Consider the following 26599-nt stretch of genomic DNA (forward strand, 5'->3'; position numbering starts at 1 on the left):
AATTGTCAAAGAATTAAAAAGTAAAGTAAAATTTAGAGGGAAAATCAGACATTGAGGGAGTTTTAAAAAGAAATTTTATAGTTGTGATTACTAAATTTTGATTGAATTTTCAAGCTATTAAAATATAAATGCATAGACAGAAAATGGATAGATAGATGAATTAATAGATGGATAAATCAAAATGACTCTAAGAAGCTGGAAGCTATTAAGTTCTTCATCAAGACCATATGTAATTTTAAGTATTTGCCATCAGGGGAAATCAGTCTCTGTTACATTAGTAAATCACTGAAATTGAAATTTGAGATCTGAGATTGGATAAATGTTCATAGGGTCTTAGACATACTAGATACATTATCCAAAAATAAATTAAAATGAAAGAATCGGTAACATATCAGGATGAATCACAATGGAAACAAATTAGAAATTAATAATTTAGGAAAGAGAAAAATAGAAAACTCTAATATGACCACACATAGCAATTAAAAATCCTAAATATCTATTTTAGATACCTCATATAAATGGAATCATGCAGTGTTTGTCTTTCTGTGACTGACTTATTTCATTTAGCATAATGTCTGGAAAGCTCATTTAATTTGTTGTGTATTGCAGAACTTCCTTCTTTTGAAAGACTGAACATATTCCAGAGTATGTAATGCCATATTTTGTTTAGTCATTCATCTGTTAGTGGAAATTTAGGTTGTTTCCACACTTTGGCTATTGTGAATAGTGCTGCAGTCAACATAAAAGTCTTACTATTTCTTTGACATCCTGATTTAAATTTTTTTTGATAAATATAAGAAGTGGGATTCCTGGATGATATGTAGTGCTATTTTTCATTTTTTGAGGAACCTCCTTTTCCATAGCGGCTGCATCCATTTTTCATTGCCATCAACAGTGTGCAAAGGTTCCAGTCTCTCCACATTCTCACAAACACATGTGGTATTTGTCTTTATAATAGTAGCCATCCTAACAGGTGTGAGCAGATATCTCATTGTGGTTTTGACTTATACTTCCCTGATGATTAGTGACAGTGAGCTTCTTTTTCATGTATTTGATAGTCTTTTGTGTGTCTTTGGAGAAATGTTTAATCAAGTCTTCAGTCCACTTAAAAATGGAAGGTTAAGTTTTTTTACCTTTGAGTTATAGGAGTTCCTTATATTTTGGAGATTAACTCATTTTATAGATATATATTTTAAATATATTTTATATATAGGTATATATAAAATAAAGAGTTAAATATGTATTTTGAAATATATAAATATATAAAATGTAAATATTTTTATTAAATATGTATGAAAATATATAAATATATATAATGTAAACACATATTTTATAAAAATATATATATTTTAAAAACAATTTCTCCCATTCTGTGAGTTACCTTTTTACACTATTGATTATTTTGCTATGCAGAAGCTTTTTAATATAATGTAATCCCACTTGTCTATTTTTGCTTTTATTGCCTGTTTTTGGTGTCACAGTTATGAAATTATTGTCAGAAGTTATTATGATTTATATACTAAAGTCATAATGCTTCCCCCTATATTTTTTCTAGGGATTTTATAATTTCAGGCCTGATATTTAAGTCTTTAATCAATTTTGAGTGATTTTTTTTGTGTACAGTGTGAGTAAGTTTCCAATTTCATTCTTGTGCATGTGGAATTCCACTTTTTCCATCACTGTTTGTTGAAGAGATGATTCTTCCTTTATTGCGTATGCTTGGTGCACTTGTCAGACATAAGTTTATTGTATATGTGTGAATTTATTTCTGGGTTCTCTATTCTTTCCATTAGTCTGTATGTCCATCTTCATGCCAATACCTTACTACTGTATTTTGATTACTGTAGTTTTATAATATATTTTGAAAACAAGGAGTATTATGCCTCTAACTTAGTTTTTCTCAAGACTGATTGTCTATTTGTTGTTGTTTTTTGTGGTTTCACATGAATTATAGAATTTTTTTTTATTTTTGTAAAAAATGCCTCTGAAGTTTTAATAGATATTACATTGAGTTTTTAGATAGCTTTGGGTAGTATAGACTTTTTAACAACATTGTTTCTTTCAATCCATGAATACAAAAATCTATTTATGTCTTCTTCATTTTCTTTTCATCAATCTCTTAATGTTTTCAGTGTGAAGATCTTTTACCTGCTTGGTAATATTTATTTGTAAGAATTTCATTATTTTGATGCAATTGTAGTGGGATATCTTTTTCAGATGGTTTTTTGTTATTGTATAGAAATGCAACCAATTTTCATATGTTGATTTTGTGTTCTGCAACTTTACTCAATTTACTAGTTCTACCATGTTTTGTCTTTAGAGTTTTCTAGATATAAGATTATGTCTTCTGCAAATAGGGGCAGTTACTTCTCTCTGATTTTATTTCTGCCTTCCATAGACTACAAGTTAGATAATCCTTATCAGTTAGTAGTTTTTCAAGCAGGGATTCAGTGAGCCAAGATACTTCCGAGTTGTGTATCTACCATCTACTAGGGCCCTATCTTTAGCTCCATGCATCAAAGGAAGAAAGAAGGAGGAGGCACATCTGTTTCTTAATAGATGTGGTATAGAAATGACAGATATCACTTCTGCCCACTTTCTGTTGGAGAGGACGTTGTTTCATGGCCACAAGGATAGCAAAGAAGGCTGAGAGATTTTGTTCCTTTGTGTGTCCAGTGAAGGGAAAAGCAATGTTGTTGGCAGCTATTAGTTCCCACCAGAATTGAGGAAAACAAGGTAAAACAGATTATGAGTTCTTTGCAATTATGAGATAATAACTATATGGAAAAATAATATGCATGTTTAAGTATAAGATACTTCTTTTGAGTCAGTGCAAGTTAAATAATTTAAAAAGATAAGGTAATGCAGGAAACATAAGAATCAGTGCATTTCTGTGTTAAAATGCTTCAGTAGTGATTTTTTCTTTCCAAAATCACTGTCAAATCACAAATTGAAAAGGAACATCAGTTGGGGAAAATGCTTCTTAATATAAATAAATAGCAAATTCTTGTGAATTTTATTAATGTATTTTTTCAAAACAATTGAGACAGAAATTAAACTGTGCTTAACACTTATATAATGTACTGTGTTTGTCTGCTGTGTGATGTAGATAAGGAGTCTGAACATGACACTGAGGATGAAGGACTGCATGCCAGTTTCAGGATATCAGTGTTGAAACCACTCATACATTCTTCAGGTTCATTGAAATATGCTGCAGTATTGAAAGAGAAGAAACAAGATTCTTCTCTTACATATGCCATGCCATTTCCTACCACTCATCAAAAACCAGTAATTAAAAAAAAGCACATGCCTTTGGAGAAGAATGCAAGAAGAGAGTTTTTTACAGCACCCAGAACTAGTATAAAACTCAAAACTCCTTCTGATATTGATAAATACTACTTAGAACAAAAGAAGCTGGATAGCCATAAGAAAAAAGTAATAGCTGTAGCCAAGGCTCAAGCTGCTGAAGAAAAAGCCAGCTTAATTGTTCAAGAGACTTTATACAAGAAAAGGTATGCTACACGAAAACAAATGGCAGAAGATAAGAGAGCAATTCAGGCTGGTTTATACCGACTTTGGCAGGACAGAGTCAACTACCTTGAAAAAGTTAGAGAAAGGAGAGCTTTGTTTTTAGAAGAAAAAGAGCAAAAAGCTAAAGAACGTTTATTAATTCTACAATTAAATAATGAGCGTACTGTTTTGACCAAAGGAATAAATAAAATTGACAGATTGAAAAAAAATGAAACTCTCTTAAAAGAGAAATGTCTGATTGTTAAGAAAAAAGTAGAAGCAGAAAAATATCAAAAGAAGGTAGTTAAATACAATAAGGAATTTAGGTAAGTACAATTATTTTGATGTAATAGAAATGTTTAAGTCAATTTCATGTGAATATTGCATACTAAATTTTGAGATCTAATAAACAGTACTTTATCACATGGTATATCTTACTTTGGAAAACAGAAATGGACAAATACATCCTAATATATTGCCAAAGATGATACAACTCAGTATTTCCCCATCCCCACCCTTATCCAATGAAATCTTCTTAATTAATTCTTCTAACTGTAAACAGCATCATCACTAGCCTCTTCACCAGTGCTAGTAAACTCAGTCCTTTGCAACTCAGTTTCCCTTATTGCCAGTATCTAATATGTTTCCCTATTCATTTTACTTCTAAAAGGAATCTCAAACAGATCCTTATTCAATCCCACTTCTCCTAAAATAATTCATGCTCTCATAGTTCCTCTGAGAATTCACATTATTCTTTCAATTGAGACCCCTATCTCCATTCTCCATCTGTTCTTCAATCATATATGTTCTCCAGCCTACAAACTTAAATTATCTTTTAAGTTCTTATCATGCCATTTACTTCTTAAATACATTGATACCTTGCAATTGTCTACAAAATCTAATCTCCTCTGAGCGGCATTTCCACTCAGAGGATAAACATCATGCTGTCTTCCAGTCTGTGGAGACCCATGTCACTAAATTGTATGCTTGGCCTCCTTGCTGTCTCCCTAGCCTCACTCTTTGCTCTGGACAGACTACATTATTCACCACTCCCTACTCAACTTGGTGCTTTCTTCTCCTTAAAGTGTAACTGATTCTATCACCTTTTTTCCTCAGATATTTACTCCCCAAAGGCACTACAAGCCCACAATGTTTCTGTTGCCTACGTATTATGCAACAGAGACTCTGTGTTGTTGAGTGAATGTTATTTTGAGGTGTTGAGACTGGTGAAGAGGTCGTGCCCACATGTGAGGGGGAAAGCACATCAGTAGTAGCTGATGCTCAGCTGAGTGTGACTGTTTTCCCCTTTCTGCCCCCATGACACAGTGTGTGAACTGGACAACCACTGACAAAATTTATCCTTTTATTATCTAATCAGCTGAAATGGTACATATTCACTATCACTCTCTCCCCAACTGCTTTTCTAGTCTGTTAGTCCTTTTCATTTGGTGTTACTGCCACAGTTTTTAAAAATCTCAATTGTAAGGAGTTATACAAGGGCTTATATCAGGTAAGCTTCTGAAGGCCTTTATAAGATAATTTGGTCTATCGTTCCATGTCAGTGCTTGGTACAACAGTTTACAAAAGTCTCTTCAATAATTATTTATTGAAGAAAATAGGTAACAATCACAGTTTTTAAATTAATGGTTGTATGTGCCAACAAGTCCATTTGGGCCATATAATAGACGCTGGTATAGACAAGTGTTTTTTGTATATCTTTGTACTCAATACTTTAGCCACTGGAATGAGAAGCAATACATTTTTAAAAGATTTTATTTATTTATTTTTAGAGAGGGGAAGGAAGGGAGAAAGAGAGGGAGAGAAACATCAGTGTGTGGTTGTCTCTCATTCACCACCTATTGGAGACCTGGCCACACAACCCAGGCATGTGCCCTGACTGGGAATCAAACCAGCTATGCTTTGGTGTGCAGGCTCACACTCAATCCATTGAGCTACACCAGCCATGGTGTGCATTTCTTCTAAATGTTTGTAAACTGAAGATATGTAATCACAACTACTACATATATACTAAAATATAGTTAACCAACCTATGAATAGCTTCACTAGTCATTAGAATAGGTATCTATCTTAGAACAAGTACTTGATTTTATTACAGTAAATTTGTCCTGCCATTCTTTTTTGTCCCTCTGTAATCACTGGCATTTCTACAAATGAGTACTCACTTAGCTACATTTCAAAACATTCAAATAGTAATTCACTCCCAGCTGTTGAACATGCCAGGTGATGTGGGGACATAAAAAGCCTTGGGCCCCAAGAAACTGAAAATTTAGGTCACCAGGTAATAAGACTTCTTGAGTGAAATAATAACACAGGCTATAATAGTATAAGAACTATCAAGGTACAGATTTAAAATTTAAATAAATAGGTGAGAGCAGTATAGGGAAACTTCAAAGAGAAAGCTTAACATTAACTTGTCAATTCATTTTAGTTCTGTCCTATACCCCGTACAAAAATAATGAAGATATTCTTGATTCTCTAAGAACTCACAGCCCAGTGACAAATTTAAGCATACATTTGAATTATTGAAGAATAGGAAAATTACAATTGTTGATCAGAATTTGGAAAAGTAGAGATATGAGGGGGAAACCTTGTCTGCAGAGAGGATGAGCAAAATTGGAAAGTTCAGAATAGGTAACAGGGAGAGGTAGGAACTAGTGAATATGGCTTTACCCATATTTACCAAGCAGAAGTTTTATAAGGTAGAGTAGTTGAGGTGTGATTGCTTAAGAAACATTAAATTGGATTAGCTAGGGCCTCCACATCCCAGTGGGTAGTCTTATGGTAAAGACCATTAGAAGTCCTACTAGAAAAAACAATCGTTGCATTTTAAACATTTTAGACATGCATTTTACCACACAACCTTCTTTTTAGGAAACATCTGAGAACACTAATCCTCAGAACACACTTGGGACAAACCTGTCTCAAATGCAAAAGCATTTAATTATTCCATAATGCAGATTTTTTAATTTTAAACTAAACTTAAGTAAGGAGATTATAAAATTTTATATTGATTCAAAATACTTTAGCCTACACTTAGTAACTTTAAATTTTATTTGTTGTGAAAGATTTTTACTGAGGTATCATTGGCATATAACATATTAGTTTTAGATGTATAGCATCCTGCTTTGCTATTTTTATATAATGATCACCACATTAAGTCTAGCTAACTTCTGAAACCATATATAGTTAAATTTTTTCTTGTGAAGAGAATATTAAAATTTATTCTCTCAACACTTTTAAATATTCAATACAGTGTTATTTATGAGGATTTTTCAGATTTATTTTATCAGCAACTTTTAAATATTCAGTATTATTAACTATAGTCACATGCTGTACTTACATCCCCATGACTTATTTATTTTATAACTGTAAGTTTTTATCTTTTAACCCCCTTCACCCACTTTACCCCTCCCCCACCTCTGGTAACCACCAGTTTATTCTCTATATCTATTTGTTTGTTTTAGATTCTGCATGTAACTGACATCAGATGGAATTTGTCTTTCTCTGTTTGACCTAATTCACTTAGCATAATGCTGTCAACTTCTACCAGGTTACTGCAAATAGCAGTGTTTTCTTCTTTTTTATGGCTGATGATATTCATATAAATACATGACATTTTCTTTACAAAGGATATTTTAAGAACCTAAAACCATGACTCATATAAATATAAAATAAACATGTCAAAGTTTTATTTAACTCATTAATTAATGAAGAAACTAGTAAGACACTACAACCAATGCAGATGAGAATTCTAAGGGCATGCATATAAACAGGCAATCAGAAATGTCAAAAATAAATGTAGTCATTATCCACTGGCAATAATCAACTGAACTGGACAAATTCATTTACATTTCTATAGACATGGGTCATTTGCATTACTCATAGTTTTTCTCAACTTGCAGAGCTATAAAATAGCGCAAAGAGATTGAAATACACAGATAACTCTGCAGGGTACAATAGACAGGGCATCCAGTACTTTTTTAACCCTTTCAAAGTTTTTCACACAATTTTTTTTCTGCTATTAGATTTAAGCTTAACAACCACAGCTTTATCCTGGTTATATTTTAAGTGGTCAAACTATGTAAATACATACATATATTTAGAGCTTATCTAGAAATTCTTGAGAACATTATAGCTGCCTATTTCATTTACATTTATAAATGCCATCATTTAAAAAAAATAGTTTGTACTAAAAAGGGGTGTCAAGAAGAAAACATTTGCCTTTCCTGTTTATAACTAGCACCTTTTAAACTATTTACTAAGGTACTTTATATAATACCTTTTTAAGCATAAAATATTTTATGTTTTTCCCTGCCATAATTTATAAACAGTTTTCATTAAGGCATACTCTGTGTGTGTGAGAGATTTTTTGAAATAATGTTTCTATAATAAAAATATTTTGGAAAAGAGAATGAAAGCTAGTCTTTTATATCAAAACACAAATATAGTGCAAATCAGTGTTAAGGAAATTTAATCAGCTTCATTTTATCACAGCAAATTGACTGTCTGGCCATCATTAATTTGTAGAAGATACAGAATCAAGTGAGCTTCCTAATGTATCTTTACTGAATTATCTTCTCTTGTAAACAGCTGCAAAGATACTATCTTTGAAAGCACACAGGAATAGGCAACATAATGTTGTCCTAAAAGGCATTATTGAGTTTTATTTATAAATATTTTCAAAATAAAACTAGAGTATCAACAAGCAGAAGAGTCTGCCTAGAAACTTTAGAGTTTTTAAATTTTTTTCTGGCTCAAATACTTTACCTAAAAGCATTCTAATGAATGTCAATAACTAGTGAAGTCACTACTGAGAGAGTGACTTATGTTCCTGCTGTTGGGTGAGCAGGAATGGAAGAAGGAAGGGAAACCATAAATCTCTAGTTTAGAAAGTTGATAAAATATCCACAGGGGCATTTAAGGATGACTTAAAACGAGACTTTGAATTGAAAGAACTTATGTACCAGGTAAGCTGATCATGTCTTCCCCAATATTATTCTCCATATTCTGAAAAACTGATGGTACTGTTCAGGGCAGAGCAGCAGGCTGTCCATGTTGAAGTCCAGCATCCATTAGTGTGGAGGACTTCATGTGGCACATGAGGCAGTTGCCCAATTACATCTTCTGCTTCTTTGTGTTTTGGTCATTAGTTGACCTCCTAGACTACTTGGCCATTCATTCACTGTGGTCTTTATATCTTGATTTATAATGCTTTTCTCCCTCCAAATTCTCCTCTAATCATGGTTAACTCCTAAATTCATAAGAACAACCCTCTTGATTGCCTAACCTAAACACATTTGTATCCCAGCAACCTTTAAAGTGACTTCCATCGACATCCAAAACCACCATCATACTTGGAACTGTCTTACCTCTTTGAGACTCTTGCCCTGTCTGGTGTGGCTCAGTGGATTGAGCGCAGGCTGTGAACCGAAGTGCTGCAGGTTCTATTCCCAGTCAGGGTACATGCCTGGGTTGCAGGCTATGACCACCAGCAACCACACATTGATGTTTCTCTTTTTCTCTCTTTCTCCTTCCATTCCCTCTCTAAAAATAAATAAATAAAATCTTTAAAAAAAAAGAACCATTAAAAAAAAAGAAAAGAAAAAGAATAAACCTCACTCAAAATTTTAAAAAAAGTTTGAGACTCTTGTATATTTACTTATGGCTAAATTCTTTTATCATTTTTAATTCTTTTTTTACTTGCACAACATGTAATCTTCAAAGATAGGCCTTGCATATTTTTGTTTAGCTTGTGTTAAAGTACTTTATAGGATTTTTTGATGGTATTATAAATGGAATTTATTTCATAATTTTATTTTCCAATTGTTTGATCCTGATACACTATATAATTATGATAAATTCTTGTGTTTCTCTTCAATTCTTTTAGTTTTTTTTTTTTACATTTTGTCCACAGTATATAATTGTTATTTGTGGGAGAGCTATTTCAGTGCATTTTTAGACTTAATCAGTACCCTTAATTACATTTGTAAAGTCCCTTTTGAGGTGACTTACTTTGCTACATGTCCAGACAAGATTATCTTCCAGTGTTCCAGACACAATAGTTGCAGCTAATTTTCATTGACTGGTTGTTACATTCTAGGCATTCCTCTAAAGTTTTTAAATGTACTAGGTTATTTATTCCTTACCAACTCCTGTGAGTTGAACTGTCCCATCTTAGAGGTGAAGAAAATGATACCGACATAGCTTAAAATAACTTTTCAGAAATCACTGAATCAATAAGTTGCAGAACTGGGTTTCACACCTAAGCAGAATGGCTTCATTCCTGTTCTCTGCAACACAATCCCTTGCTTCTCTGCATTCTGCTCCCTTAGCATCACCACCCACACAGCTGGCTTTTTTTTTTTAATAACGGACTGCTTTTTTTAAGATTTTATTTATTTATTTTTAGAGAGAGAAGGGAGGGAGAAAGAGAGAGAGAGAGAAACATCAATGTGCGGTTGCTGGGGGCTGTGGCCTGCAACCCAGGCATGTGCCCTGACTGGGAATTGAACCTGCGACACTTTGGTTCACAGCCCATGCTCAATCCACCGAGTTACGCCAGCTAGGGCACACAGCCGGCTTTTAACATTCCATTTTGCAAAAGCAGAACTCCCGTCTTTTCCCCCATCTCGTTGTTCTTCAGACATTTTCTGTCCCCATGAATGCCATCATTATTTGCCTAGTAAAAGGAATTATTAAATGTCAGGCATTCCTCTAAGGCTTTTAAATATGTTAATTCATTTGGTCCTTTATTAAATCCTATGAGGTGGATTATCCCCCTTTCAAAGATGAAGAAAGTGAGACAGAGAGAATGAAAATAACTTCTCTGAAATCACATAGTGAATAATTTTTAAACTTTCTAGACTTCGGCCCCATTTTCACTTCCCAAATCTAGATTCTGAGTTGCCCTAGGAACTCATGATAAAGAACACCATGACCTAGTCAAATTCTGTTTTTCTGGGCTTATCTGCTCTACTGTTCTTACCAGAACTGTATTGCCTAGGCAGACAGAGCGTTGGCACTTCTCAGAGCCTGTGGGGCTGTGCTGCCCTTGCTTCTTTGATTTGAGCCTGAAGCCTCCTCCTCTTCCCTCTGCCTGTTCTCCAGATTATGTTTTCTAATATCTTCAGGTTTCATTCTGTCCTGTTACATTGTGCTTTCATTATGGTATTATAGCATTTTATTTGTATTTATATACTTTTACTTCCCTTTATATAAGCTTCTCATGTATCATGTCATATATTTATCTTTATGTTTCTAGCATCTAGGGAGTGTGCCAAACATTGTAATACATAGCTGTTGAGTAAATGAGGATGAATGAATAAATTCTTCTAAGGTCCTTGGCATTTCCAGGTGTGACAGTGTTACCTGGTTCATCTTTCTCTAACTTAGAGTTTGTGTTAGTCTCCTAGGGCTGCCATAACAAAATACTACAGACTGGGTAGATGGTCCAGCAAATATTTTCTCACAGTTTCAGAGGCTAGAAGTCCGAGCTCACGATGCTGACAGGTTTGGTTGCTCCTCGGGCCTCTCTCGGCCGCTTTCTCACTGTGTCCTCACATGGCTTTTGTCCTGTGTGTATACGTACTTCGTGTCTCTTCATCTTCTCATATTAGACTAGAGTTCACCCATATGATCTCATTTAAATTTAATTGCCTCTTAAAGGACCTATTCTCCAAATATAGCCATATTCTAAGGTTCTAGGATTTAGAACTTGAACACATAAATTTGGAGGGAACACAGTTCAATCAGTAACAGAGTCCTAGAAGAAGCCTGGATTTAGTGAGGCTTAAGTAAAAGTCCTGCAAATCACGGCATAGTCTGGTTTAGATGGCTTTTTGGGAATGTAAACCATAGTTTGCATACATTTTATTGTAGCCAATAGAGATCTTAGAAATATTAACCTAATAATATGCCCTGGCTGGTGTAGCTCAGTGGATTGAGCAAACACCAGTGAAGCAAAGGGTTGCTGGTTCTATTCCCAGTCAGGGCTCATGCGTGGGTTTCGGGCAGGTCCCCAGTTTGGGGTGTGTGAGAGGCAACCCCACATTGATATTTCTCTCCCTCTCTTTCTCTGTCCCTTCCCTCTGTCTAAAAATAAATAAATAAAATCTTTAAAAAAGAAATATTAACCTAATATCGATATTAGTGAATGTTATAATAAAATTCCATGTAATAAGTGAAGTTCTAAACATATAATAAAGATTATATTTTAAAAAAATTTTTTAAATCTTTCAGCAAACTAAAAAAAATCAGTGAAGTTTTGTCTTATTTTCTGTTTGCATATGTCTATTTTGACTACATTTAATTATTATTAACAAATTGACTGAATGTTGTGCTTTTAGTAATTTAAAAGTGTCTTATTCTATTACCTTTTTTTTCCTCTTAGGGCTCAAGAAGCATATAAAAGACACTGTGAAGAAAAATTTGTTTTAGATACACTTGGCTTCCAAAAAGCTTCTGAAAGATTACAAGATGCTAAAGCAAGAGTAGCCATGGTGAAAGCAAATTTACTCCTAAAAGTTCCCAGTGAAATGACAGAATGAACCAATGCCAGGTCCCACCCCAGGGTCATTTCGAATTAGGACCATTATTTTCAGTTAAAGGACTTTGAAATAATACTATGAAAGAAGAAATACTCTGTGTCACAAGATGGATTTGTATATAAATATTTCTAAAATATAAAAAGTAATGAAAATGTTTCTCTTACTGTTCCTAATTTAACTTAAATCAAGTTGACTTGTCACCCCCAAAGTTTCCACATATATCCACATCCCCAAGGAACAGTGAAACTGATCTCCTTTATTGCAGGAAGTGTTGTAAAACATGTTGCTTGTATTGTTTCATATCCAGAGTGTAGCAATTCATAAGTGATTTTCAGTTTCTCTGGCAATCTCACCACAGTTATTTCTTTCCAACCGCTGAGTTTTATTAAGACACTGTGTACTTTGATTAGTTTCATTACCTGCTTTCATATATTTAATTATATTTTCTGTTTATTTTGTTAAAACAATATCTGGATTGTTTTTCAAAATAAAGTTTTCACATCTACGGCAGTGATTCATGCTCTTAAATTCAGGAAATTTAAAATATGGATAAGAAGTTAAACATTTCGGTTAACTTTCTTAGTTATTATAAGATCTTCTATATTTATTTTTGACGTGTTTGCTTTTGCATATATGGGGAAAAAGAAAGAGGGAGAAGACACATATAATTATCTAATTGTGATCATAAAGTATGCAGAAATGGTATATACTAATTTTAAATCTATTTAATAAATACATTGTCATGGTATAAAATTTGACAAAGAACATTATTAAAAAGATATAAAATAATTTGTAAATTTTTAGTCACTTTTCAATAGCATTTTCATTTATTTAGTAAAGTAAATGTGTCACTATTATTATGACATTGTTCACTTAATAAAACATAGCTAATGCCATTCAAAATTCTCTTTAATGCTCATCAATTATAAAGGAAGTTTTTAAAATTCTCTAATTTTATTAGTCTATAGTAAATTTCCAAAAACTAAATATTTTGTAACAACAGTTAGTCAGTTGTGGTTTTATGCTTGACTGCTAAAAATTCTGGTAGTAATGTTCTAATTTTTTTCATAGAACAACAGGCATCTATTTAAGTTCATGGCACCAGTTTCCACTTTCTTATTAATCTGAAGATAGCTAATGTTAGTCATCTTAGTATTTCTGATGATTCTTCAAAAAGAACAAAGGGAGGTATGGTGAGGTGGTAAAAAGTGTGACAGATGTAGATTCCTGTAACAAGTTAGATAATCTTCATTACCCCAGTTTTTTGTTTTGTATTTGGAAAGAATATATATATATTTTGGAATTTAATGAAAATAATAATCCATGTCATGTAGTATTGTTGTGAGACTAAAAGGAGAAAAACACATAAAGCAACACAATGCCTTCCACAAAATAAGCACTTAACAAAGGTTAGTGTACAGTAGTGGAGGTGGATGTTTTCTCTATGTAGTTATCGGAGAATTCATCAACTCTCTGTATAAGACTTTAGGGCACCATCAAGAAGTAGTAGGATGTTTTTGTGTGATATAGTTGAATATATCATTCATTCATTCAATCAGTACATTTATTGAATGCTTGTTTGTTGTCCTTAATCTATGCTCTCATTTCATATGGATCTTTTTTAACCTTTGTGCACAGCAGGTTGTCAATAATTTCCTTGATTATTTCCACTCAGCTGTGAGCTTCTTAAAGGCAAAGATTATTTTACTCATCTCTCTGTTTCTATTACTTTGCACTAAGGCAGATATGGTATTATACTTAGTACTTTTAAGTTTATAGCTCTGTTTCCCTATTTTTGTGCTGTTACAGGTCAGTCTCATGACCTTTACTGCCACTTACTATGTATATTTTGAAGAATCAAAAATCTGTATCTCTAGGTTACATCTTTAGTTTTGATAAGTTTCCTACATTTCCAAATGTATGCTCAATACCTCTAGTTTGAAGGCCTTAAATATTTTAAAAATCATACATTAAAATGGAAATCATTATTTTAAAAATAATTTCCCAATCTCTAATCTTGCTTCTCCTCTAATATTCCCAAACTCCCATAGATTTATAACCAGTTAAATTTTTTCCCATATTAAAAGTTTAAAAGATGTCCTTCTCTCTTTTATCTCACCACATCTTATTAAATATGAAGACCTGTCAGTGTTATCTGCACAAAGTCTCCATGATGGGCCGGCTTTCATCAAACCTATTTTCTATTTCTCCAGGACACAGTCTATATTTTCCAGCCTACCTTGCACAGCTAATGGAGGCCCAGTACTGAATTCTGACTCATGGAATCCGGGTAAAAGAGTTTGGTATTCCTTCCAGTATGTACCATGAACATACCTGTCATATGTGTGGCCACCTCGAAAAACACATGTCAAAGACAGCTGAGCCACAGTGCGAAAGGAGCACATACTCCTGAGTCACTGACTGCAGTGCGATCAAGCACACCTCTTTTGTTTCTTCCTTGATCCAAAAGAAAATTCAGTTATAGCGAGGGCTTTGTAGCCCCATTAATTACACTATATCAGCAGCTAATCATGATTGAATCAATAGGGAGCTTTGTTCCAAAACTAAGGGTGCTGCCATTGCAAAATCCCTAACATATGTGCTGTTGGCTCACCTGGCAACTGAAATAGCAAGAAGAAACCTTTCTTCTGCCTTACTTTTTGAATTAACTATCTCAACTGTTCTGCTTAGAAATCAACTTTTAGGTTAAAAGCCCCATTTATGGTAATTTCAAAACCCTCCTCTTCTCCCTTCTTTCCCACATTTAAAGGAAAAAAAACAAACTTGAGTGCTGACATTCTTCAGAATTTTCCTTCTTCTGAAAATGTGGCTCTTCAGATAAAAAACAAGAGTGATTATGAGAGTTTAAATAAAGAATGAAGCACTTTATCATAGCTTTGGAAAGAGTTCCTCACACTACCTGCATGCATAATTGTCAACTACACTGTTCTTGGCATCCCCTCTCCCCTCCCGCGGCCATTCTGCTGCTAGAATACAGATCTTGTCAGGCTTCCTATAAAACACCAGCCACTATCATGCTACAACCCTTATGATGCACAAAGTAAAGTACTTTGGAAAAGAGGAAAGCCACCTGGCTCTCCTACAGACATTGGTTTTCTTCTATTGAAAGGGTCAAGGAATGCTAACTGCAAAATAACCATCAGCTCAGGTTTTTAATTGTTCAGCTAATTTGCCTTAAAGTGCAACACATGGCCTTTGAGATGAGCTGGACCTCATCAAAACAAGCTGCTTTATGTTTCAGAAATCTGTGGACACCAACCTTGTCCACTGCAGGAGACCATTCTGCGTGGCGTGGGCCCATTCTCCCAGTGGAAAGCAAGGTTGAATGCACAGGACCCACGCCCACGGATAGGTTCCTCCATGGGGAATCAGGCCTGCATTGTACCTAGGCCACTTTGAGACTTGCTTTTGCTAAAACTCCCTCATCCTGAATTGAGGACATTTTACTGCAAAGTAATTTTCTAAAATCCATGCTAAACCTTCTGAGGATGAGTGTAACCAGTTCAACCACTTTTCTCTTTACATTTGCAAATATCCTTCTTCTGTGATGTGATTAGCGGCATTGTCTCCTTTGTCTTCTGTAAAAGTAACCACCTAAAGCAAACCTGTGCATAGTAAATGAAGACTATCATATAGTGTTCAGAAAAAAGAAATAAAGGCCTGTCATGGCGGAGGTCATGGATTTTTGTTCCCCTTGAGAGAGAAGCCTCCCACCCTCTTCCTCCACAGAACTCAGTAGTCTGTGTGAATATCTCTCCCCCATCTACAATGTTGTGGACCCCACGAGTCTGGGTCTGCATCAGTCCACCTTGTTTTGACATGTGACGAAGGTGTCTAATACAGTCAACTTAATACACGGTGAAACAACAGCACATCATGAAAGTTACTTACTGTGAGTGTCCATACATCGTGGGGCTATGAATGTGTTTCCATGTGTATGTATACACAGATGCCAGTCTGTATGTGCAAGTGAGAGCTACTGAAAATTAGTGGAGCTAAGGAAAGCAGTAGCTCAAAACATTCAGCCAAAGGAAGCATCTCTTAGGTTTAATTGCCTAGGTTGGGAAATATACAGGATAATTTCTCATGCCAGGGGGAGAGAAGATCTTTTTATCTAGTTTACTATTAGAGAGTGAGATAAATAAAAGATAACAGAAAGATAACGCTGAGTGGGCAGGTAACAGGTAGTAATATAAAAAGACCAGGCAGGGCTGGATCTAGGTTTTTTGTGAGACCTGAAGCTTATTCAACTTGGGCAGGTCCTCTTTTAGAAAAAAATATATGAAACTACAAATACAAAGGCAGAAGACTTGGCAGAAGACTTTGGGAAGGGACTTTCAAACAAGGGGTACCGAAACCTCAGCCTCATTATTTTCATTGTAAGTCTTCCTCTACACCCTGAAAACCTGGCAATCTCATGAGAAAATGTGACTGCAGAAACTTCTTTTATGAATAGAAGTGGTCAACAACCAGGAATGAACTGAATGTTACTTTTGTATACTGTAGAATTTTTCTGAATTGATATGCATGATTTCCAGAATTTAAGAAATATTTGAATTGAAATATTATAACCACCTATATTTCATATCATCACTTTACCATTTCAAGATAAACCTCTTCATGCTTAGCAGCCCAAAATAATTAGGCTAAGGTAACAGACTCTCAAATGTCAGTGGCTTAGCCTAATTAGCTCATTTCCTTGAAACTACATGTCCAACGGGACTGACAGAGGTGCCACCATTGTGTAGCTTTAGCATCTGTTACATGTGACCTCCAAGGCTGCTATGGCAAGGTAAGACAGCATGGTGGGAAGAAGGTAGTCCCAACAGAATCTTAAATGCATTTTCTCCACGATGATATACATCACATATGCTTACAGCCTTTTGTCCAGACCTTTTCAGGTGGACTTGCCTAACACACAGGCTTTAGGAAATGCAGAAGAACAGATAAAATGTTTTTTTGATACATACATAGTCATACTCACTTACAGTAGTGAGCAGTCTCTTTAACCCATCATCACAAGGACACTTCTTTTCTAATCTTTATATATGTATGGAAACTCAAGATCTATGCTACGTATATTAATTAGGCTAGTGATTGGTATAATGAGCCCTTAAAAATGTTTGTTGAATAAGTGAGTGGGTGAAGGAATAATGAACAAATATTGACCTTTCACATCGACTCTAATTCCTGTAAGAATGAAAAAACAGCAAGCTATATTATCCAGCAAGAAATCCCTGATACTGTATCTTATCTTGTTGTTTTAATTCTGTATCTTTTATCGGCTCTGTCCTGATTGATTCTTGTACTAATAAAAATATTTGCACTTCAAAAATATTCTATTTTTGTCAAGTGTGCCAAGCTTAGCAAAAAAAAAAAAATTGGACACAGAATTTTCACTAGGATTGATACGTTTTAGCCCGCACACAAAAAATAACTTTAGAAGTTAAACATAGAGAAAAGTAGTCATGCCCAGGGAGAATTTGACTGTCAACTACAGATCAACGAGGCCCTTGCCTCAGACGCAGCTGGTAAGGAACACTGAGCAAATAGATGTTTCATTTAGTGAGGGAATTATGAATAAGTTTCCATAATTTCTTTATAAATGATATTTGTTTTGGGTGATATATAGATTTATGTACTTAGGGTTGTTATTTAAACATATTTTTCATTCTATATTGTTTTCATTTGTAACATCACCAGTATGAATCTTTGTCATGCAATTTTATGTTACCACCATTTAAAATTTATCTATTTCTACCAGAATGTATTTTGTATGGTGAGTTGTATAATATAGCTTATTGCATCACAGTACTGTGTGAAGGACATTTTATTTTACCTCCAGTGGGCCAAGGTCTGGTACCTGTCCTAAAATATTGCATGGAATCCTTTACCCCTCCAGTTTGCCACTGTCTTTTAAAGAATTACAAGATCCAGCAGAGTTCACCTGATTTTGCCTTTCCCTTCCTCCTATTAATGACTGGCAATATTCCTGGTCTGAAGTACTGACTTTTCTTTGAAAACACTAGCTTGAACCCTTATTTCATGGTGTCTGAGTCCATCACCAATGAAGAGCCTCGGGGAACCATTTCCACTAATGGACTCTGTGCTCCCCAGTGTAGTTAATCTCACCCTTGTGGTCAGAGAAAGTTAATGTCCTCTGCTACCAGGATGTGACACCGACACGGGGGAAAAGGTGAGACTATGTGTTTTTCCACAACAGATATCTTTACAAATCATTAACAATTTTATCCCCCAGAAGTTTTCCCTTAGTTTTTTTTTTTTTAATTTCTCTTCTCAGAAACTTTAAACTTATACAATATGCAATCATCACTCTTTGGAAAGGGCATTTCAACAGATTTGATTTTCTTGTATATTTTTGCCTTTTGAACAACTTGATGAGTTGCTTCATTAATCTCTTGGTCTCCCTGCCTCTCCTCCATCTGGCAACACTAGCAGATGGAGGCAGAATTGCTCAGATATAAAGGAACAGACTTCAAATACAAATATACCACAGAGATAGCAACCAAAGACACCATGGGATTATTGGACAGAAAAAGTTACATAAATACCACCTATTATTTACTGTAACTGTTATTAAATCTGTGCTTTCACATTTTATAATTGTGGTATATAAATGGTACACATAACTGTTTACTTAAACTGTGACCTGGTGGTTGTGGCATAACTTGGTACATAAACTAGGACCTAGTGATTGTGGTTCATACATTTATTTTAAAAATACTTGTTTAATACCTGTTATGTGCCATGAAATTAGCTGTGAATAAAATGAGTGCCAAATAAGGCTATTGTTGTTCTCAAATATATACAACTCTGTGTTATGTATATTATATATATATTAGGTATGTTATATATTATATACTAGGTATATGTATTCTAGTATAGGGGGTACTTAGAAAGCACATAAAATACTTATTGGGGAAGAAGGTTTTCATAAATATACTATGATGCTTATTTTCTAACCCTCACACCTAAAACCTTTATGAAGTCTTCTCAGGAAAACTTTAATCAACTTTACTCAGTTTGTATTACAATCAACCCATAACAATGTATGAGTCAATTCATTTATCAAAAAAATTTTTACTGGGCTCCTACTATATGTAATACATTGTGACTGGCTTGTGGTAAAAGCAAAGAATTATAAGGCAATGCCCCTTCATTCCTCAAAGGATTAAAAAAACTTTGTCAGATTAAAAATGCACACAAAGGGGTTGATGACAACAAAAGAAAGCAAGGGATGTGTGCCAGTCTGCTCCTGCAGGAACCCCAGCAGGTGCGCCCCTGTGGAAATGGATGTGCATAAAATCAAACGCACCCTCATTTGCTCCTGCATCCCGGCTCGGCTGCTCTTCCCCAGGGGTCCCAGCAGCCAAGGCAGACACCAAGGCATCAACCCAATGCCACTGTTCCCCTCTTTCCTTCATCTAAAAACCTATAGGTCCTTTCCATTTAAAGTCTTTAAAATTTATTTCTCAAACCGAAATACTTTTTGCCATCACTAGTTTATTCCCTGGTCATTTTCACCTGGATATAGTGCAATGCTTAACTCCTCCCCCCTCCCAGCTTTCTTGTCTGAACACCTCAGATATATAGATCTTTCTAAAAATTAAAAAAGAAGAAAAGAAACCTAGACCTTCTTATAAAATAAAAACAAACAAAAAAACAAACCCTTGATTCCTCCCACTGCATTCAGATTAAACTAAACAATTTACTATTACACAGAAAGCCTTTTAAGATGTAGTTCCTCTTGCATCCAGCCTCCTGCCCACCTGACCTTTACTGCACTGTGCCCCAGACCCACACAGCCACTCTGAGACGATGCCCCTTGTGCCTGGAGAGATCATCCCTGACATCCACTTGTGTTGGCTTACCTGTATTCATAATTTAGAGACTGCCTTCATATACCTTTCTAGGAAAATTTTCTTTCTCATTCCACCCTTGCTACTCCCATTCTGAGAATGGTGTTCATTCCACATGTATATATGGCCCATTATATAGCTGTTATTATTTTCTTATCAATAGTGATATATTTGCCCACTGACTTTCTTCTCATTAGCTGGTAAGTTCTTGAGGTTAGACACTTGTCCTCTTATTTTCTTATCAGTATCACGGAGAATGTCTGGTAAATAATGAGCATTTGGTAAAGGTTTGTTAAACTCAGTCAATAAATACCACAGATACTCAGTAGAGTGAGCAATTACCTTAGGTATAAAGACTTCCTGGCAATAAAACCAGGTAAGATGTAAAAGGCCCAGCAGAAATTGTCAGGTGCACAAGCTGCTCAGTTAATGCTGGTTTCCTTTCCCTTGAATTGTCTCTTAAAAATGGATTGCAATTAGGTGAATGAAGATGAGAAATAGGAGCTTTATAAATTGGGGAGTATATCAGTCTCAGATTCAAAATGTATTTTGGGAGTAAAGGGAGTTTGGGGTTTAAAGAATGTGTAAGGAGTTGAGGAAGGGCAAGCCTGCAAGACACAGCTGGAGCATCAGGCAGTGAACGCCACTGACTGCTCTCCCCAGAAGCACAGTCTGCGAGGCTGGTGCCAGTGCAGAAATTCAGAAAGCTGCAGACTGGTGGCAGTGGTGGTGGTATCCCGTTAGCTGAAAACACACAGTTCAGTGCAGGGAGAAAGGTGCAAAGGAAAGGGGTAGGAGATGATCATAATCACTTGAGGTCAGAGCCTAGTTATAGGCAATAGAGCCGGGAGAAATAGTTCAGAAAATTAGATTGGTTAGGTGAAGAAGCCTGAGAAGCTGTGTGGAGAAATGGGAAAAGTTTGGGCTTTGGAGTTAGAATAATTTTTTTTTTCAATCCCAACTCTGCCATCATTAGCTATATGGCTTGACTAAATACTTCATTTCTCTAAGCCTCAGTTACATCATGTGTAAAATGTCTTACAGACAAACACTGTAAGAAGAGTTCTTGTGAGGACTGAATGAAACAATGTGTGTAAAGCTATAGCACTTGTCACTTCTAGGCCTTCTGTAAAATGTAACTACCATGTCATTACCCATGTCTTTACAATGTAAAGACCCAAGATGCTTGGGTCTTTGCTGGCCCTTTTGATACCTATTGTTCTTACTACTGCTAGCAATGAAATCCCAATGAACAATAAATGTGTAATGCATTTTCTAGTATATCTTATGCTTTCAAAAATGTGTTATATGAATTTCATTCAATTACAACTTCATTGGGAACAGAAGCAAAGTATCCGTCTCCTTATAACTTTCTGCAGAACCTACTGCAATCTGACACTGCACACAGGGTTGAGAAGTGACAAATGTTGTTAACAGCAGCAAGTGTATCAATTTCTGTCTCAAAACACCTGTGAGTTTACCCAAAACTGGAAATGAGCAAAGAAAAGGAAGGGTGGGGAGAAAGCATTTCTGGATTTGAAATGAATTGACTAACTATAAAAAATAACTAAAACAGGTAAACAATATGAAGTAAATTGTTTAAGGATAAAAAGCCAACACTTGAATAGACATAAAAATATCTTGCATTGTTTTCTTTTAACCTTAGCTAAATGGCTAGGATAGAAATTATCAGAAGAGCATTTTTCAGATGACCTTGTCCTATTTGAAATTATAAATGTATCTATGGAAATATTCATTTTCAGAAGGTCACAGTGGAACATTTTTTATACAGTTAAAAAAATCAACAATGTTATTGTTAAAAGTAAGTCTGCAAGACTTAGATAATGATCTATTTTCTGATCAATTGTTTTCTCTCCATTGTGTGCAAAACTAGATCACCCTGACGAGACTCATTTGTCTTGAGCTTTTGGCTTAATTGGCCAAATATCCACAGAGGCTTCAGCCCAGAATTCCATGAGATTTCCAAATGAAAATGTGTAGGCATATTTAAAATGGAAACCAAAACCACAGTGATATATAGGTTTAATGTGTTTCTCAATTTTAATGATGTGGAAAAAAGGAATAAGGAATTGATTTGTTTGAACATTGTGCAAAAATAGGGAAAGGAAGAGATGGGACTCTGGAGTTATCAACTAAAAATCAGAAAAAGTCAGTACTGTGATCTACCGCATCATCCATATACCTTTTCCTTCATTAAGTGAGTAAATATGGAGATATAGCAACAATTCTGCTTTGTTCATTTCTGGTATCTTGAGTTGAAATCAGCTTACTTTAACCCTGGCATGTCATCATTGAATCCACAGACTAGTAGCTCTTACTGATTTAATTTACCTATTATGATGATAGGACCATTTATATTGGAGGTAAGAAAATAAAGAAGGAATAGAATTACTTTCTAGGAAAGCAGCAAAAAAAGAGATACAACATGAGAATAGCAATAAATACCCACTGAATCAGATGAATAGAAAATAAATGTCTTAATCTGATTGTTAATATTTAGCCATTTTAAAAGCCCTTTTTAAATTAAAATAAAACAGTGCATAGCTTTTCTGGGATCTTTTCTGCGCTGCAGGTGGCGGGGGCCCAGTGCAGCAGGTGCCCTCCTCTGCAGCTATAAGGGGCGCGATGTGGGGAGCAGCAACAGACCCCCCGGGAGATGAAAGTGTGGCCGTGTGCACACGGTCTGCCACGTAGAAAGTACTTAATAAACAGGAGTTGTCATGATGAGGTGGCGATCGTCATCATCTGCCTAGGAGGACACTCAGATTTCTTCTTCAAAGAAAGGAGCAAACGCAACTGCTCATTGACAATCACCAACACTGCTCTGCACAGACATTCGTTACCAGTGGGCCCGTGCACTGAAGTGCCAGCCAAACAGGTAGCATTGCTGGGTTTATGGTGTTCAGGATTTCTACTGATATAGGCTAATAGAAAGTCTGAACAGTTTCTACCATCCTTCCTAAATATAAACCCATATTCTAAGGGTGTTATTAATCCTCACTGAATATTGATTCAATATTGATATTGAATAAGAAGATAGAAAATGGAAGCTTTTGAAACCAGTAGAATTTGAGCCTCGTCCCCAGATTACAGCCCTTTGTTGACCTAGAAATCCCAGCTTTAGAGGCTCCTTGGGACCATTTTTTTTTTTGTCGTGTAAGACCTAGTCTTAGAAGATGTGTTGGGAGGATTGTCTCCAGGCAAGCTGCTTATTCAGCCTATTGTCCTTTCCTGATGCTGCAAAGCCATTTGGAAGTATGTCTTTTGTCACTGTTATTCAAATAACCCAACAATTTTCAACCTGTGGGCACACTAGTGTGCTGGAAGAATTTTTAAAACAGGCAATACCTGACTATTTAGTATTCACTGACCTTTTTCCTCTTGTCAAATAAAAAAAATGACAACAGTTGATACAACAATAGACATCTAGTGTGAACGAATCAAAATTATACCTATTTTTGTCAGATCAGCAAAAAGTATATTTTTTGGTGTGCCACAGAATTTTAGCAATTAGTATATGTATGCCATGAAATGAAAAAGGTTGAAAATCACTGAGGTAATCTAATTACCATATGTATTCAATTTTCTTTAATCAAGAAAAGAAAGCAATTTCTCCTCTGATATTTTAAAAATTTATCAATACCTCTCTTAGGTGGAAATATATTCTATTTGCTATTGTAGTTATTTTGAATGATGGCACTCCTTCATTTTATGGCATTTTATTATCAAAAAGTGTTGGACTACACTTTGTGTATACCACTTTGTGTATACCACACAAAGGTATACAAATGTGTAGTACTTTACACACAGCTCAGTAAAGGATCATTAAATTGAATTACCCCCTCATGACCTTTAAATTTTACTTCTTCAGAAGATGCTTTCCTCTCAGACTCAATCAGATCCTTGTTTTATATTTTCATAACATCCTTTATCTCCTCACCGACTTTCTACTAATTAATCAATTGCAGTCACTTTTATAATATCTGATTTCCTAATAGATTCATGAAGGCAGTTACTATATTCGTCTTACTGACCACTGCTCCTATACAAAGCATAGTACCTATAGGCCCTCAGTGGATATTTTATAATTGCATGAAAAGTGCTTATCCAATTACTTCCCCCTTTCATGGTTCCAGAAACTGAAATTTTGTTCCACTACCTCATAAATCCTATTCATTTATTCTTTGTTTATATGCTAGATGACTTGCCCTGCATTTTTTCAATGAAATAAGTCTCTTTTTTCCCCCCTGCCTCATAAGGGAGTATTTTGAGAGTTAATCATGCAGTTAACACATTTTCCAGAGTCTTTGTTTTTGTTTCTTTTCATTCACTATTCACCTTTTATTCGTTTTCCTGCTCATTAATACTTCAGCTTGAAGTGAAGTTGCTTTGTGAAATTTGTTAGTAGAGGTTTAGGTAAGGGAGTGATTTGTGGATTTAGTTGTCTTTGCTATTTCCTTCACTCGGCTATCTTTGATAATCAAAAATTGAGTATACACCTGGGAGAATGCCCCCAAATGCATTGCATGAGCTTTCCTAATGACAAAATCAGATTAAGTTAAAAAGCTGGTAAATACGACCATGAGAAACACTGGATTCATTTAGACAGATCACTATTTTCTGGCTGGTACTGTCACCTCTCTAAACCGGAAACCAAAACTAAGAACTTTTACTTTTTGAGGATTAATTATTTAATGTTATTAGTGTATAAAGTGGAGATGCAGATAAGTTATTCAGAATTCTATTGAAATTTTCATATAGTGTATTTATAGAATAAAATGTGTTATAATAATTATGTGACCTTAAGTGAAATCTGCTCTCCTCCCTCTCACCTAAAATAGACGAGTGTTTCTTTCTCTGTGTTTACTGTGGAGTGTCAAAAGAAGAATTGTGTCCTTTAAACACTGAGGTGCTTCATGTGGGGGTTTCTTTATCTTTGTTATCTTCCTACATGATGCAAGAAATTGGCTCCATCCCTAAGCAATCGTGTTGTAATTAGTCAATGATGACAGCGAACAGGGGTCCCACTCTTTCTCCAATGTCACTCCTCTATAAAAAATGATGATCAGAGTTAGTTTAATGGTGTACTGTCACCAAATTAATGGCCTCACTTTGAAAGTATGTCAACTCCTTGACTGGACATGTGTTTGATAGGCGTCCTGACATACAGCTACTATGAAGAACTTACTGGCTTGTAATAATGTTGTATTTCTTGAAGCATTCAACATGCATACTTAGGTTGCAATAATACACCAAATTATCATATTTATGCTTTTTTATTTACCAAAAATGTGCTAGGTTTTTGTTTTGTTTTCACTCTTGCAAGGTGATAAACTCTTTCTGAGGAGCTAAGCAGTTTCATGATTTCAGTTTGGCAAGGTAGGGGAGAAAGAGCCTTCGAAACACAGCGTTTTTCTCTCCTTTCTAAAATTTTTTCACACTTTCTTTCCAGTGCTGGGAGGACGTTTGTGTGTATGGGAATTAAACTTGTTTTGCAAAATAACAGAGCTCTATAGTATGGATGAAAACTTCACTTCTATACTTTTTTTTAAATATCTGAAAAATACCTGTTGTCTTTCACATATTTCTTGTGTGTCAAGCACCTCTGTGCTCTGAAGCAAAGCACGGAAGCATTTCCGATTCTGGGAAGGCTTACCCTCTGAGAGAGACATCTGTTTTAGTTAGGGGTTTTTGGCTTTGAAGGCTTTCAAGTCTGGCCACCTTATAATGAAGTGCTTTGGGGACATCAGCAATTAACACTAGCTGGATGAAGTCCAGCGTGTGTTTATTTTATGTAAAATATTACTTCTTTGTATCTGGTAACTTTAGAGCAATATTCCAGTGTGTTAAGATTAGTGAAACTTATTCTCTAAAAATGAATATGGGAAAGTTCTAGTCACAGAAATCTACTAGTAATGACCACATATCTTTTTCTGAATAATTAGGTTATTCTTCTAATTTACCCACTTACAAAAACTTGAGTGAGTATGTGAGGAGGTGATTGCTGAATAGAAAAGTGAGCAATACAAGATATGATACTGGCCTTGAAGGAATTCAGACAGTAGTTGGGAAGGAGAGGGGCTCACAGGTAATTATAGTGGAATAATTAGTGCCCTAACAAGAGGTAAGTACTGAGGGCTTTTGTTACCAGAGAAAGACAAGGACCAAGGCAGATCTGCCCTGGCACAGTCTGGAAATAGGTTTTTGTGTTGTTATAAGAAAGGAATTTCAGGAACAGCTGCAAATGAGGAATTTAAGCAACAGTGACAAGATTTATAGTATATTTATTATACCTGAGTATAGTGAAACAAAGGGAAGTCTTAACATAGAAGAGGCAAGATCACAGCAATGGGTGAAAGCCTAGACTGGCTGCCCAGACTCAGGAAGGAGAGTTAGAGAGGCCAAGGAGAGTCTCGAAGCCTGCTGCTCCCTGATTGAAAGTCTGGTGGGGACTCTTAGAGCTTTGAAGAGAAGAAAGTGAAGAGTGGCCTCAAAAAAGGAAGGGGGTGGTCCAAGGAGGGTGCACAGGGCACAGGGGCCCCTGAGGAGGCTGCTGCAGTGCCTCACCCATGGCCCAGTGGCCCGGCCTTGTCTCACTGT

General features: G+C 35.3%; 1 protein-coding gene across 1 annotated transcript in view; it reads left to right on the forward strand.

The window, feature by feature from the left end:
* LRRIQ3 (leucine rich repeats and IQ motif containing 3) overlaps positions 1-12077 on the forward strand; it is a 100767-nt gene extending 88690 nt beyond the window's left edge. Inside the window, exons 8-9 of the mRNA XM_045835614.1 lie at positions 3110-3836; positions 11921-12077. Of these exons, the coding sequence (XP_045691570.1) occupies positions 3110-3836; positions 11921-12077 (884 nt within the window). The remainder of the gene's footprint in view (positions 1-3109; positions 3837-11920) is intronic.
* The last annotated feature ends 14522 nt before the right edge of the window (positions 12078-26599 follow it).

Source organism: Phyllostomus hastatus, unplaced genomic scaffold (genome assembly GCF_019186645.2).
Source record: "Phyllostomus hastatus isolate PE091 unplaced genomic scaffold, TTU_PhHast_1.1 phas_contig_209, whole genome shotgun sequence".
Taxonomy (NCBI): Eukaryota; Metazoa; Chordata; class Mammalia; order Chiroptera; family Phyllostomidae; genus Phyllostomus; species Phyllostomus hastatus.